Below are 15,562 nucleotides of genomic sequence, written 5' to 3' on the forward strand. Positions count from 1 at the left end.
AAATAAGGTTGTTCTTAAATTTTTGTTGATTTAAGGCCAATTTAGAGGTTTTGACTGTGATTTCCTTGCTTTTTTTTTTTTTTTCTTTTCTTTTTGAGATAGGGTCTCACTCTTTCACCCTGGGTAAGTGTAGTGGCATCATCATAGCTCACTGCAACCTCAAACTCCTGGGCTCAAGTGATCCTCCTGCCTCAGCCTCCTGAGTAGCTGGGACTACAAGCACATGCCACGGATGCCTGGCTAATTTTTCTATTTTTAGAAGAGACTGGGTCCTTGCTCAGGCTGGTCTCAAATTCCTGAGCTCAAGGGATCCTCCTGCCTCCCTCCCAGAGTGCTAGGATTATAGTCGTGAGCCACCGTGCCCAGCCAACTTCCTTGTTCTGAGCCAAAGTCTGCCCCGCCTTTAAGTCTGACCCTGAAATCCATGTTTAAAGGTAGTATCAGGGCCTTCCCACAGATGCCAGGGGTGGATTGACAGTAGGATGTACCCTTCAGTTCCATTAGGGAAGGATTACATTTCTCCCACTTCATCTCATGAGAAGGCTGGTGCTCAGCTTCCCAGGTACAGACCCTTGGGTGTGTTTTCTCCTTGACCAGATTTAGAGGATATGTGGTGTCATAAAAATTACCATGTTCTCCTGTTGTGGTATTTATCTAATAAGACTGTCCTAATGTCAATAATAATGTTTCAAAGACGTGAAAAGCTGAGTGATTGTTCTGATACAGAAACTGAAAATGAAATCACGCTCTGATCAATGGCCACTGCCACACATAAACATCAACTTTGGTGTTTTACATTTTTATTCTCCAGTGGCAGAATTCATCTAGTGTCTTATTTAGGAAAGAATAAGTTTCTGCAGACAAAGAATTCTGGAGTTAACTGCGGTCATCTGACAGGCAAATCTCTCAATCCCAGCAACAGTCACATGTGCTTGGTGGGACAAGGATAATTTATCATTGCCATCATTTTACATGCGAGAAAAGAGAATCCCAGAGTGGTTAAATGAATTCCTGTTGTTACTACCCAACCAAGTTCATTGCCCACTGCTCAAGGGGAAGCCAGTACACTGAGACCACAGGGGTTACCGCGGAGAGTTTAATATCACAGGGTGCATGCAAGGAGGTGGGAGGAATTTCTCAAATTCACCTCCCTGAGAATTTTGTGGCCAGGGTTTTTAAAGATAGTTTGGTGGGCAGAGGGCTGAGGAATTGGATCTGCTGATTGGCTGGGGATGAACTGATAGGGTTGGGAAGTAGAAATTGTCTTCTTGCACTGAGTTCCCAGGTCGCAAGGCCGGTTAGATCGGTTTCTTGGGATGGACCACTGGTCTGGTTGCGTCAGTTGGTCCACCAGAATGCAGGGTCTGGAAGATATCCCAAAGACCAGCCTTAGGTTTCACAAGGGTGATGTTATCTATGGGAGCAATGAAGAAAGCTGAGAATCTTTATGACCATCAGCTATGTGACTGCTGAGTAATAAGCAGTTAATAGGAAAGCAGGCTGGGGAACAGTGGCTGGTTATATATGTTTATTAACTATGCCGATACCTTTGCAGAGTTCAGGCCCCTACCATAGTTGCAACCTTATGGCTTTTTCTTAATTTTATAAAGGGAGGTTTCACTATTATTGTATTGATTGTGCTTGGCCTTTGCGGAGTCACAGGAGAGTTAAAAGATATCCTTTCCCTGGAAGAGGTTATAATCTAGCGGGAATTTAAAAATTATAATCTGATGGTGGTTAACACCTAAAAAGAAAACTCACAGCACGTAATAGTTAAATAAGTGGCATCGATCATGTGTAAGTAGAGGGTAGAGGATAGAGAGATCAATGAAGATAGCACTTCACAGAGAGGCCAGGATGAGAAAGAATGGAGAGGGAAGTGAAGTGGAATAACAGGAAAGGAAAAGTGAAAGGATACAGGGGAAGGAAGCCGTTAGTCAGGACAGGAAGTAAACGCATCAGGCTTGGGGAACTGTATAGAGAAGTAGCGGGCAGCAGCATTGCAGTGCCCTGATGGTGCCATGTGACACAGCATCTTGAACCACTGGACTAGAGTCACTGGGTGCTATTGAGCAAAGGCGGGACGGTAACTGTCTCAGATGGACACCTCTTTGGTAGTGTCCAAGGGAGATTGTGGTGGGAAGACAGGGGAGGGAGAACAGGGGAAGTGCTTTTCTATTCACTTGCTTTAATAGGGAAATTGAAACATCATTTGAATTTTTCTAGTTTATTTGCAAACTGTACTTTGCAAATCTTCATAGTTGCACATTTTGAACTCTAAGATTAGACTTCAGGCTAAAATTCAATTTTGTCTCTTCTCTCCTTTAATAACAAAGAGCTGTGCCGCTCGGTGAATGGAAGCCATAGGCCTCCTACCACTTGTACTACAACAGACCAATGCAGGTGGCATCAGAATAAGTGGGCAGATAGTTGGAGAGAGAAGGAGGGTGTGCAAAATGAGCATATGAACGTCTACTGATTCTTGGGGATCAGGGCCAATTGTGCTGTACAATAGACGTGAAAATGGAAACTGGCCTGTGTGCCCCATAGCCTCCTCCAAACTGGTATGTGGAGGACACAGAAGTAAGACAGCTAATGAAATGCAATATTCTATACTCTTATCATTTAAACGTCTCTTTTTTTCATTTTAGGAGAAAAGTGATTGTACTTACTATTATAAAGAGTCTTGGCATTTTAAGCCTATCCAAGGAATAAGAAGTCACCCTAAAATATGTCCCTTAGGTAACTAGACATCTGTGTGGGGAGATGGGACTGGTGAGGCTGTGTTAAGACAGATATGTAGATTCTTAATCTCATCACTTGGAGTATCTAAAAAGCTAAGGAGCCAGGCATGGTGGCACATGCCTGCAGTCCCAGCTACTCATGACCTGAAGCAGGAAGGATCCCTTGAGCACAGGAGTTCAAGGCCAGCATGGGCAACATAGCCCCTGTCTGTTTTTTTTTTTTTTTTTTAAAAAGTGGCTAAGGAACTTAAGCTCAAAACTGAGGGCCTCTCAGGGCTGGGGAAACCTTGTTCCTGAGTGGGAAGAAAATCAAAAAGGAAGGCAGGCCGAGAGATCAAAGAAGGGGCAGGGAAGGTAGCTAGCTAGACTTCGGAGTGAGTGGCTTTAAACATTATATTTCTCTTCCTGTCTTACATGTGGTCCAGGAAATGATTAAAGGATAGGCAGCGGGCGTAGATGGAAGCAAAGCAGTGACGAAGGGGTGGTTGGGGAAGGGAGGCCGGGAGCGGGTGGGGGTGGCCACGGTGGATACAGTGACCTGGTTCAGTGTCCTCGCAATGAAATAGCCTTTCTCTACAAAGAAAACAAAGTGAGGCAGCTAAGTGAAATTCTAGCAGGAATGATAAATTACCTTTGCTTACATTTTTAAATCATTACCAGAAATAAGGTACAAATGAATTACTTCTTATCAGATCTTATTATCCCACTGACTGCTATTATTTTGTCAGAGATCTGTTCCTATGAGGAAACTTACAGACATTTTCTCCAATATAAAGTACAGATCATACTTAAGAATCATTAGTAATCTCTTTAACTTTCTGTTTTAGTAATATGTAGTTTATATTAATAATTACTAGCTTAATTACAGGCTACACTTGCATGATGCTTATTCTGTTGTAAGAAAACACTTTCCCATATATTCTCTCATCTCAGACTCCCAGCAACTAAAACTCAGAGAGAAATTATTAATATATTTCTCGTTTTAGAGACAATTCAGAAACTCAGCTTGGTATTAATCAGTGCTGTCTTTTATTGAATGGTTAAATATGAAAGGAACTATGCTATTTTCTTTATGTATATTATCTCATTTAATCTTCATAACTAAACCATGGGATAGTTAACATCCCCATTTCCTCTGGTTCTAAGATTGCGATCCCCAACCCCCAGGATGAGGACCAGTATTGGTCCATGGTCTATCAGGAAGTGAGCGACTGGTGAGAGAGTGAAGCTTTGTCTGTATTTATAGCCGCTCCTCGTTGCTTGCATCACTGCCTGAGCTCTGCCTCCTGTCAGATCAGTCACTGTCTCCCACCACCCCCAGATGGGACCACCTAGTTGCAGGAAGACAAGCTCAGGGCTCCCACTGATTCTGCATTATAGTAAGTTGCATAATTATTTCCTTATATATTACAATATACTAATAGAAATAAAGTGCACAATAAATGTAATGTGCTTGAATCATCCTAAAACTAACCATTACCTGTCCCCCAGGTCTGTAGAAAAATTAACTTCCATGAAACCAGTCCCTGGTGCCAAAAAGATTGGGTACCACTGTTCTAAGATACCACAAGCTGAGATCTAATTGATTCTAAAGTCTACAGCTTGACATCGCTGCAATTTAATGAGCATGTGACTTGCCTAAGCTCACTGAGCTAGTAAGTGACAAAAAAGGAAATAGTCTATTTGCCCTTAATTTTCTTATATGGTCCTAGTGGGGAATTTTAATATAATAAATAATCTTATAAAGCCATTGCACATTATAAATGACATTTTTTTCGGTTTATAGATGTGCCTTTGGCCTTTTTATTTTTTTAATTTTTATTTCAGCTTATTATGGCAGTATAAATGTTTAGATTACATATATTGCCTTTGCCCCACCCAAGTCAGATTTAATACAGTGGGCTCCACCTCTATCCAGGATAATACAAGAGGTGCTAGATCACCATTGTTTTTTTTTTTTTGGCTGAGTAGAACTCCATGGTATACATATACCACATTTTATTAATCCACTCATGTCTTGATGGACACTTGAGTTGTTTCCACATCTTTGCAATTGTGAATTGTGCTACTATAAACATTCTAGTGCAGATGTCTTCTTTAGAGAATGTCTTTTTTTCCTTTGGGTAGATGCCCAGTAATGGGATTGCTGGATCAAATGGTAGTTCTACTTGTAGCTCTTTGCAGTATCTCCATATTGCTTGCCACAGAGGTTGTACTAGTTTTCAGTCCCACCAGCAGTGTATGAGTGTTCTTATCTCTCCACATCCACGCCAGCATTTATTGTTTTGGGACTTTTTGGTAAAAGCCATTCTCAGTGAAGTTAAATGATATGTCATATGGTTTTGATTTGCATTTCCCTGATGATTAGAGATATTGAGCATTTTTTCATATGTTTGTTGGCCATTAGTCTATCTTCTTTTGAAAATTTCTGTTCATGTCCTTTGCCCACTTTTTAAGGGGGTTGTTTGATTTTTTTTCTCGCTGATTTTCCTGAATTCTATATAGATTCTAGTTATCAGCCCTTTATCGTATGTGTAGCATGGGAATATTTTCTCCCATTCTGTAGGTTGTCTGGTTGCTTTTGTGATAGTTTCCTTGGCTGTGCAGAAGCTTTTTGTTTTATATGTACTTTATATATTTTGTATTTGCATTGCATTATAAATGTATCAAAGTAATACATATAAATAATTCTTACGTTTTTTGGAAATTCTTATAGATCTGAATAATTTAAGCATCTGTATTTTCTTTATTATTACTTTGTGTACTTAGTAGGATTCATTAGATAGAAAAATCACATGGAAATGCTTAGCTATAATTAAAGCAACATTAGCAAACAAGTTTGCATTGAAATGTGTGTGTTCATTTCAGTTCAACAAGTTTATATTGAGCGCTATGTAAGATGCTCCAGTCTACAAATATAAGTAGATAATATCCCTCTCAGAAGAAATTTATAGTCCTCCTTTAGGCGATTATGTTCCATAAATCCAAATGCTCTTGAAAGGGATTATTAGGATTTCTATTTGGGGATTATGTTTAGTAAAACTGAATGCTCTTAAAAGAGATTATTAGGATTTCTAAGTATTATTTTTATTCTACATTGGGGGAAGAGCATCAGAAGAGGGAGAAATGGTTGGGTGTAGACTGAGGAATGTACTCATAAAACTACCACACAAAACAGAATGTGTGAGTTACTATGAGAGAGAGAAAATAAGTACTTTGGAGGAGCATGAGAATGGAACAATCATATTATATTGGAAAAGAAGAAGAATCAGCAAAGGTCTCAAGACAAAAATGGTGTTTGAGATGATCCTTAATGGGTGGAGAGAGATCCAGAAGCATATGGGGGTCGGGCACTCACACACCAAGAGTATAGTGTAAGGAAAGGGAGGGACTGGTTTTCCTTGGAGGGTAGCGTATTTGTAGAGCAATAAAAAGTCATGATGCTGCAAACTGAGACCTTACTGTAGAAAGGTCTCGAGGGCTAGGGTGAGGTCTTGGAGGGCAAATGCAATAGAGTGAAAAACAAATCCTAGACTGGGAGTGAGGAGATACATGGCCAAACTTCAGCTGTGGCACTTATGAACCAAGGGACCTTGGACAAATCAGTTAACCTTCTTGAGCTTTAACTTCCTCACCTCTAATACAGAGATAATCATTGGTATTTTAAAGGTTGAGCATAAGTGGGAAAATTTGTGTGAAAGTATTCTGAAGACTAGAAAGCACCACAGGAGACATCATCATCTTCATCGTCTTTGCTTTATGTATGTGATGGTGGCATATGGAGATTTTTGGAGTAGTGAAGTTTTTCAGGCAGATCTGCATTTTAGGAAAATTCAGTGGGCAGCGGTGTAGAGAATGGACTGATAACAGAAAAAAGAGAACCAATTGGAAAGCTATTAAAGTAACCCAAGTTAAAGATAATGAAGGTGTGATTAGGATGGTAGTTCAGGCAAAGGAAAGGAAGGAAAGCTAGAGACACTGCAGAGATACTGTTCAATTCAGCATTTATTCAGAAATGAAATGAAGACCCACTGTGCTCTAGGTTCCGGATTAGGTGCTAGGGCCACCAGACAAAGTATGCAGTCTTGGCCCTTGAGGGCTCATCACAGGCTAGCGGGAGGCACAGACGTATAAACAGGTAACCACAGCAGAGGGACAAGTGTTCTAATAGAAATATGTATGTGGAACATGTGGCATAATGAAAGGTCAAATCAACAGTGGCTTGATTTGGCCAAAGAAGCCTTCGTAGAAAAGGAGGAAATGGAAATGGGTGTTGGTAGATGAGTGAACAGCCCAGTAAACAGCTGGGAAGCATGGTGTATTCAGGGTTCTCGGCTTGGGACAGCAGTGAGGCGGGAGTTAGTCCGTGGCTAGAACACAGAAGGTCCTGGGTCCACCTAGAGGCAGCCCAGGACATGGTAAGTCCAGCTGTGGGGTGAACTTTAGCAAATTACTTAACCTCTTAATGACTTGGTTTCCTCGCCTATAAAAAGAGGAAATGATAAATACTACCTCTTAGGGTTGTTCTGAGAATTATATTGCATAAATCATGTAAAACATTTAAAACCACATATGATATACTTTAAGTGCTTAATAAATGCAAGTTACTGTTATTACTAGGGAGAGGGAGTAAAAGAGACAGAGTCTAGGATGACTCCAAGTATTCTGACTTTCAGACAGTAGATGTCAGTGCCATTAACAAGGATATAAAACACAAGAAGAGGAGAAGTTTGTGGGGAGTAGAAGTTCAGTTTTAAACATGATGAGTTTGAATTTACCACCAAACCCTAGGCTGAGAGGTTCAGGAGACATCTAGAGCAGGCAGTTAAGAGCTGGATATACTTTGGAGCATCCTGAGCATATTAGATGGTTTGTAAAGCCACAGTAACAGAGTCATGCAGGGAAAGGAAAGGTAGTGAGAGGAAGGCTGAACACAAGATATTCAAGGAATAGTGAGAGAAAAGAAGGTTCAGCAAAAAAGAAAAGAAAGAGGAAGAAAGCTTAGAAAGTAGAGGTGCACCAGGAAGACATTATCGTGGGAGCTGGGGAAGAAGAGAGTTTGGGGAAGAAATGAAAGCATTCGAGAAAATCCAATGATCTAGACAGTTAGAAGGACTTATGTAAGAGGTGGTTCTGTTGAAAAGTGGATGGCAAAGTCTTGGCGATGTAAAGGTGGGTTGTGAGTTCACAGGTAGTCATCTCATTATTCTTAAACTACACACAAACACATACACAGAGGAACAGACAGGTGGAGGGCACAGGCAAGGATCGGCCTCTTCTAGTCAGATCAGAAGAAAGGAAGGGAGTTGGGCATGAACTCACATATTTGTCCTTGGGGAACATTTAAACTTCAGCGCCTTTGTTTTTTAGATGACATAGGAGGCCGGGTCACCTGTTGTGACAGAGAGAACCAAAGCAAGGCTCAAGGAGAGTCACAGAATGTGGGAATAACGCCTAAGGAATAAACACAAGCCTTGCCAGAGCCACATGGAGGGCCCACGAGTAGGGAAGTCATTGTTCTACTTCTGTTTCAGCACCACTGTGCACCGTTGCCTTTTCCTAAGCAGCCCACGTGTAGGATCAGAGAAGCGAGAATGAGGGCTTGAACCAAAATTGGAGATTTTATTACTTAGAGAAGTAGGCTATGGGTAAGAAAACAAAATAAAAATAATAATTTAAAAAATTGGAGATCTTAGGGGGATTTGTATGGACCTAAGAGTGATCCTCACCTTGTGGGAAGGTCTAGGATAAGCCAGCTGAGATGTCTGTTTGGTGGTTAGCATTGTGTGTTGGATTTCAAGAGCAATTTATTTAATGTGCCATTTTTTAGCTGAGGAAAGATAGGGCTTGGAGAGCTCGTGGAATGAGCTGGGTAAGAGTAGACCGGGAAGAGCCAAGATGCTAATTCTTCAAAACTAAAGTCCAAAGGTCAGGGTTAAATTCAGGGTTTTAAAGTCAAAAATTTGAGGTAGAGAGAGATGGATGCAGAAAAAGAACAGGCCAAAAGGGTAAAGTGAGGTGCTTGGGGTAGCCACAAGATTGCCCTACTGCCCTTAAAAGCCAACAGGAGGGTATTGTAAAGGCTGGTGGGGGGCAGGAGGGGACTTTGGAGGGAGCCATTAAGCTGGTTTAAAGGGGTGGGGAGGGCAGAGAGAAAAATGCAGCTCATCTTTAATGAGGTAAGGAAAGGAGCTGAGGAGCCCAAAACCATATGGCCAAAGTCTCAAAGGAAAAGGGTATTTGCATGAGGACAGGAAGCTAAGAGGGTGTGGCATCTGCCTTCTGTGCGGATGGTTTTTGAGGTTGGATGGATGATGGATGGATGAGTTGGAGGGAAGGAAGGAAGGAAGGAAGAAAGAAATGGAAAGATTGCGTCATAACTGGGATTCAGGAAGAAAGATTGATGGTGGTCACAGAGCTGAAACCCTAACTTTCAAATTCAGTAGATACTGGACTGAGCACCCCATGTATATAAGGCAGTCACAGTGCTGCCCACAGTGCGTCTTTGGTAAATGTCCGTGCAGGGAATGAGTGGGTGCTCAGGGATGGACCCTGATTAAGATACAAAGATCAGGAAGGCAGTTTTTACCCTTAAGGATCACAGCTTAGTGATGTCTTAAAGTTTGTCTGCTCTTTCACTCTTGGATAAACTATATATTAAACAAATTTTAACCTTAAAATATCAGTTATAAGAAGCTGTTGGTCTAGGAAGTATTCTTTTGAGAATATTGTTATTTATATTTTTATGGACTTTTAATTTATTCCTGAGTAGCTGTGGGACACACAGAAATAGTAGTTTGTCTTTTCTAGGCTTTTGGTAGCAGTCAGACACAAAATGCACATATACAAGGCATTCTGGTATACAGATGGAATCTGTATGCAAAGTTAACATGGACATATGGGGGTTGTATGTGCAAGTCTGATGTTTAATCATGAGTAATTAGTTAGTACTTAGCAATTTTGGGCCCCTAAGGATCATACAATCTAAATTGTTTAAGCCAAAGAGTGATTGCAAAGGAAGCTATTGAGCGGCTAATTAGCAGTGGGACGGACTCAGGGACATATCAGACAGTCAACAGAAGAAAAGAATAATTGGTTCCATGGTTTGTAATCAATAACTAACTCCTCTGTAAAAGATTTGAGACCAATTACAAAACACATATATCCTAGAGAGTAATTTAAATGAAAGAGAAAAATCAGAAACCCTATAAAGGAAAGATAGCTATATGGGAGAGCCAAGTTGTAGAAAGGATAGGGTTAGGAAACTGATGAAAACCTACTTGTGTCTTCATAGCTTTCTTAATTGGGCAGCAAAAATCTGGGTAAGATCTGACCAGACAAGGTGGCCTAACTCTGAGAATGATGACCAGTTCCTTGATTCAACAAAGACAGAGACCACTCTGAATACAAATTTGACAATCCTGATTAACAACCTCCTCAAAAGGGACACCAAAGCACTGGCAGATACTTGGGGAGCAAGAGGTGGAAAGAGACAAGGGACAGAAAGGGTTGCTGGATCCCACATTGCTTTCGGGGGGGAACCTTGGTAACAGCTGAATGGAGAAGGGATACTTGAAATGCATGTGTGCTGGACCCGCCTACCACCTGTGGCAGGTGTCCTGATGGGGGAGAGATGATGTGGGTTAGTAAATCCTCCCAGGGTGGCTTTGAACACACTCACCCCCTCCCCCTGCTCCCTGTGTGTGTTCCGCACCGTCTAAGGTGCTGAGGAGGAAAGTGACCCAAGGAAAGAAGGCACAAGATTATTCTCAAGAAACCCTTCCATTCCAGAAACCTGAAAGAATCCCTTTTCAACACCCACCCACCTACTAAAGGGAGGTTAGGAAATGTCCTCACCTAAAGAGAGAGAATTCTCATTTTTCTTAAAATAGATCATCTGCTGCTTTTGTGTTTGCTTAGGTTTGGAAGTGCAAGCAAACCAAGAAATGGGGTTCAGAACCGATTTGTAAACTCCAAGTTGGCATCTTGGTAATCAGATATCAATTTAATTCCATAATCATTTATTGATTGCAACTGTCTTCCAGGAAATGAAACTGAGGGAGAATACTGGAAGTGAATAAAACAACCCCTTCCCTCCCTCTCACAGCTTATGTCAAAAAGCATATGACAGATTATTGCAAGTTAAGCTCACACAGTGTTCTTGATACTGTGTTATAAAAATGACACCCTTTTCTCTTTATTTTATACACGTGATTTGTTTTTTCACTGCTCCATGAATGCCATTTTTATGAAGACCAAAGTGATGTGTGGAGCTTCTTGGGAACTCATAGTTTAATAGTATAAATAACTCCTCTACTAAAGATCCCTAGAGTTAAAAGGACTTTGTGCGTTCCTTCAGAGACATCCTGGGAATTTTGTGGGATCGAGTCCCAGACCCCTCTGTACTGCATTTTCCATAGAACTTTTACTAATGAGTTATCCCTTTACTCAGGGGCTTAAATGAAGTGAAAATAGGACAGCCTTGCAGTCCCTTTTAAGGTATAAAGGGAGCATGGTGATAGCCATGGACTCAAAAATTGGTAAAATTAGGAAAAGAAATCATAAAAATGGGTTTCATATCCTTTTTAAAACAATTCTTCCATCCCTTACTCATTCCTTAGCCCTTTCGTGCCTCCTCGAGGCATGCTTGCGTAGCTGCTTTACGTGCCACTAACTTCGGACATGCCCTGTATCACAATATTGTTTGTTTTTATCCCCTCCTTTAGGAGATGACCTGGCTTCCACCACTTTCTGGTATTCAAGCACCTGGCAAAGTGGAACCAAGCAAATTTCCATTTCCAAACAAGGTGAGATCTTGCATTACTCAGGAGGAATATGCTTTATTCACGTAGACATTAGCAGTGGATAGTGAGTTTACTCTTGATTGTCTTTTCCTCTGTAAATATTCCTGCCAGAGGCAAATGAAGCTGGTCCTTAACAGTTTGCAAGCACATACGTATTTATTCATCAGAGGGGAACAATCAAGCTTACAGCCTTACTTACCTGCACTTCCATACTCTCTGCAAAATGTGATGCTTATTATAATTGTCATCTTATCTAGAAACATTTGTGAAGTTGAAATGAATCTTGCAATCATTTTATACATTCAATGTGATTGTATGTCCTGTTTTTTCCTGAAAAGCTGTTATTAAATTAATGATATATCTTAAAATCAATGTCTTAGAATAGAAGACATGTGGTATTTAACTTCCCTGAGTACCTTTTTAAAGCTTAAAATATTTTCTAGGACTTTAAAAAAAGATTTCTATATTTTCTAAGAAAAAGCACACAGAAACTCAGCCACAAAATATATTTAAGTTATTGCATACTTGAGCCTTATAGGCTTTCTTTGATTTTTTTTTTAACTGTACCACTGACATCTAACTATATACTCATTATAAAAGATCAAATTATACAAATGGCAAGAGAGCAAAATGTGAAAGTCTCTGCCATCTCCAGCCAGATTCCATTTCCCTACCCAGAGATTACTATCCATAGTTTAGTGTGTACCAATTCAGTCATTTTTCCCTGTGCCTTATAGGTACATATGTGCATGTGCAGTTTTTTTTAAACTGCTAAATTATATAATACTAAAGCATTTTTTTCCAAGAGTTAATTTTTTCCAGATACCCACAATATGTAAATAGCATTGCTAAATACAAATATCACACCTTTCTAAAGTGAATTATTGAAATAATTGGTCATTACTATTATCACAGAGGTAAATTCCATTCTAAAAGTTGATTTTTATTTCACTTAACAATATGTATTTGGAGATCTTTGCAAGTGAACATGTAGGGGTTTTCTTCATTCTTCTAAACAGCAGCAAAATATTTTATAGTATGAATTTGCTGTAATTTATTTAGTCAAGCTGCTTTCTATGGACATTGAGATTGTTTATGGCTTGTTATTATAAACACTGTTACAACAAACACTTTTATTTCAAAATATTAAGGGTGTACAAATGGTTTTGTTACATGAATAGCTTTTGTAATGCTTGAGTCAGGGCTATAAGTGTGCCATCACCCAATTAGTGTTCATTGTACCCATTTGGTATGTTTTTGCCCCTCCCCTTCTCCCCTTGCCCCCTGCTTCATTTCCAGTGACTTTTACTTCCCTCTGTGCACATGTGTGTCCCTCAGTTAGTTCCAGATTTATTAGAGAGTACATGTGGTGTCTGTTTTTCCATTCTTGAGATACTTCACTTAGGAGTATCTCCTAAGATACTCCAGATTGAATGCCCTCTCCACATTGCTGCAAAGGGCATTAATTCATCCTTTTTATGGCTGAGTAGTACTCCATGGTATATGTATACCACATTTTGTTAATCCTCTCATGAATTGATAGGCACTTGGGCTGATTCCACATACTTGTAATTGTGAATTGTGCTATAATAAACATTCAAGTTCAGATGCCTTTTTGATAAAATGACTTCTTTTCCTTTGAGTATATACCCAGTAGTGGGATTTTTAGATCAAATGGTAGGTCTATTTTTAGTTCTTTAAGAAATCTCCGTACTGTTTTCCATAAAGGTTGTACTAATTTGTAGTCCCAGCAACAGTGTGTAAGTGTTCCTTTCTCTCTGCATCCACACCATCATCTATTGTTTTTGGACTTTTTAATGAAAGCCATTCTAACAGGCGTAAGATGATATCTCATTGTGGTTTTAATTTGCATTTCCCTGATAATTAGTGACATTGAGCATTTTTTCATGTGTTTGTTGGCTGTTTGTCTATCTTGTTTTAAAAAGCTTCTGTTCATGTCTCTTGCCCACTTTTTAATGGGGTTGTTTGTTTTTTTCTTGCTAATTTGTTTGAGTTCTTTATAGATTCTGGATATTAGCCTTTTATCACATACATAATTTACAAATATTTTCTCCCATTTTGTAAGCTGTCTGTTTGCTCTGTAGATTATTTCCTTAGCCATACAGAAGCTTTTTAATTTAACCAACTCCCATTTATTTATTTTTGTTATTGCTGTGATTGCCTTTGGGGTCTTAGTCATACATTCTTTGCCTAGGCTGATAACTAGAAGAGTTTTCCTACATATTCTTCTAGAAATCTTATGGTTTCATGCCTTAAAGTCTTTTATCCATCTTGAATTAATTTTTGTGAGTGATGAAAGATAGGGGTCCTGTTTCATTTTTCTGCATGTGACTATCCAGTTGTCCCAGCACCATTTATTGAATAGGAGTTCTTTTCCCCAGTATATGTCATTGCCTGCTTTGTCAAAGATCAGTTGGTTGTATGTAGATATTTTTATATCTGGGTTTTCTGTCCTGTTCCATTGGTCTGTGTTTCTATCTTTAAATACCATGCTGTTTTTGGTTACCATAGCCTTGTTAGTATAGTTTGAAGTCTGGTAATGGAATGCCTCCAGATTTTTTCTTTTTGCTTAAGATTGCTTTGGCTATTCAGGCTCTTTTCTGGTTCCAAACAAAGCACAGAATTATTTTTTCTAGATCTGTGAAATATGACATTGGTATTTTGTTGGGGATTACATTGAATCTGTAAATCACTTTGAATAGTATGGATATGTGAACAATGTTGATTTTACCAGTCCATGAACATATGTTTTTCCATTTGTTTGTGTCACCTGTAATTTCTTTCCTCAGTGTTTTGTAATTCTCCTTGTAGAGATCTTACACCTCTTTGGTTAAGTATTAATATATTCCCAAGTATTTTATTTTCTTTGTAGCTATTGTGAATGGTATTGAGTCTTTGATATGATTCTCAGCTTGACTGTTATTGGTGTATAGAAATGCTGCTGATTTTGTAACCTGAGACTTTGCTGAATTTGTTTATCAATTCCAGGAGTCTCTTGTTGGAGTCTTTAGGGTTTTCTAGATACAAAACCATCTCGTTGGCAAAAAGCAATAGTTTTACATCCTCTTTCCCAATTTGGATACTCTTTATTTCTTTTTCTTGACTGATTGCTCTGTCTAGGACTTACAGCACTATGTTGAATAGAAATGGTGACAGTGGGCACCCTTGTCTTGTTTCAATTCTTAGGGGGAATGCTTTCAACTTTTCTCCATTCAGTATGATGTTGGCTGTGGGTTTGTCATATATGGCTTTTATAATTTTGAGATATGTTTATTCTATGCCTAGTTTGTTGAGCGTTTTTATCATGAAATGGTGCTGGATTTTGTTGAATATTTTTTCTACATTTATTGATGTGATCATATGGTCTTTGTTTTTGCTTCTGTTTATGTGGTGAATCAATTTATTGATTTACATGTAATTTACATATGTTGAACCATCCTTGCATCCCTGGGTTGAAGCCCACTTGGTCATGAGGGATTATTATTATTATTATTTTTGATGTGGTGTTGAATTCAGTTTACTAGTATTTTACTGGGGATTTTTTCTTCTATATTCATAAGGGATATTGGTCTTTCTTTTTTGTTGTGTCCTTTCCTGGCTTTGGTATCAAGGTGATACTGGCTTCATAGAATGAGTGGGGAATTCTGTCCTTCTCAATGTTATGAAATAATTTCTGCAGTATGGGTACCAGCTCTTCTTTGTAGGTCTGATAGAATTCAGCTGTCTGGGGCATCTGGTCTGGGGCATTTTTTAGTTGGAAGATTTTTTATTACTGTTTTAATGTCACTGTTCATTATTGGTCTGTTCAGGAATTCTATTTTTTCCTGATTGAATCTTGGGAAGTTGTGTGTTTCTAGGAATTTCTCCATTTTTCTCATCGTTTTCTAGTTTTTACGTGTAGAGATTTTCATAATATTCATGGATCATATTTTGTATTTCTGTGGTATCAGTTGTAATATCTCCTTTTTCATTTCTGATTAAGCTTATTTGGGT

The 15,562-nt window shown here is 39.2% G+C and overlaps 1 protein-coding gene across 1 annotated transcript in view; it reads left to right on the forward strand.

Moving 5' to 3' along the window:
* The window catches only part of AFF3 (ALF transcription elongation factor 3), a 545,753-nt gene that overhangs the window by 351,032 nt on the left and 179,159 nt on the right, over positions 1 to 15,562 (forward strand). The window contains exon 10 of the mRNA XM_069493856.1: positions 11,471 to 11,551. Within this exon, the coding sequence (XP_069349957.1) occupies positions 11,471 to 11,551 (81 nt within the window). The remainder of the gene's footprint in view (positions 1 to 11,470; positions 11,552 to 15,562) is intronic.

The sequence above is a fragment of the Eulemur rufifrons genome, chromosome 19 (genome assembly GCF_041146395.1).
Source record: "Eulemur rufifrons isolate Redbay chromosome 19, OSU_ERuf_1, whole genome shotgun sequence".
Taxonomy (NCBI): Eukaryota; Metazoa; Chordata; class Mammalia; order Primates; family Lemuridae; genus Eulemur; species Eulemur rufifrons.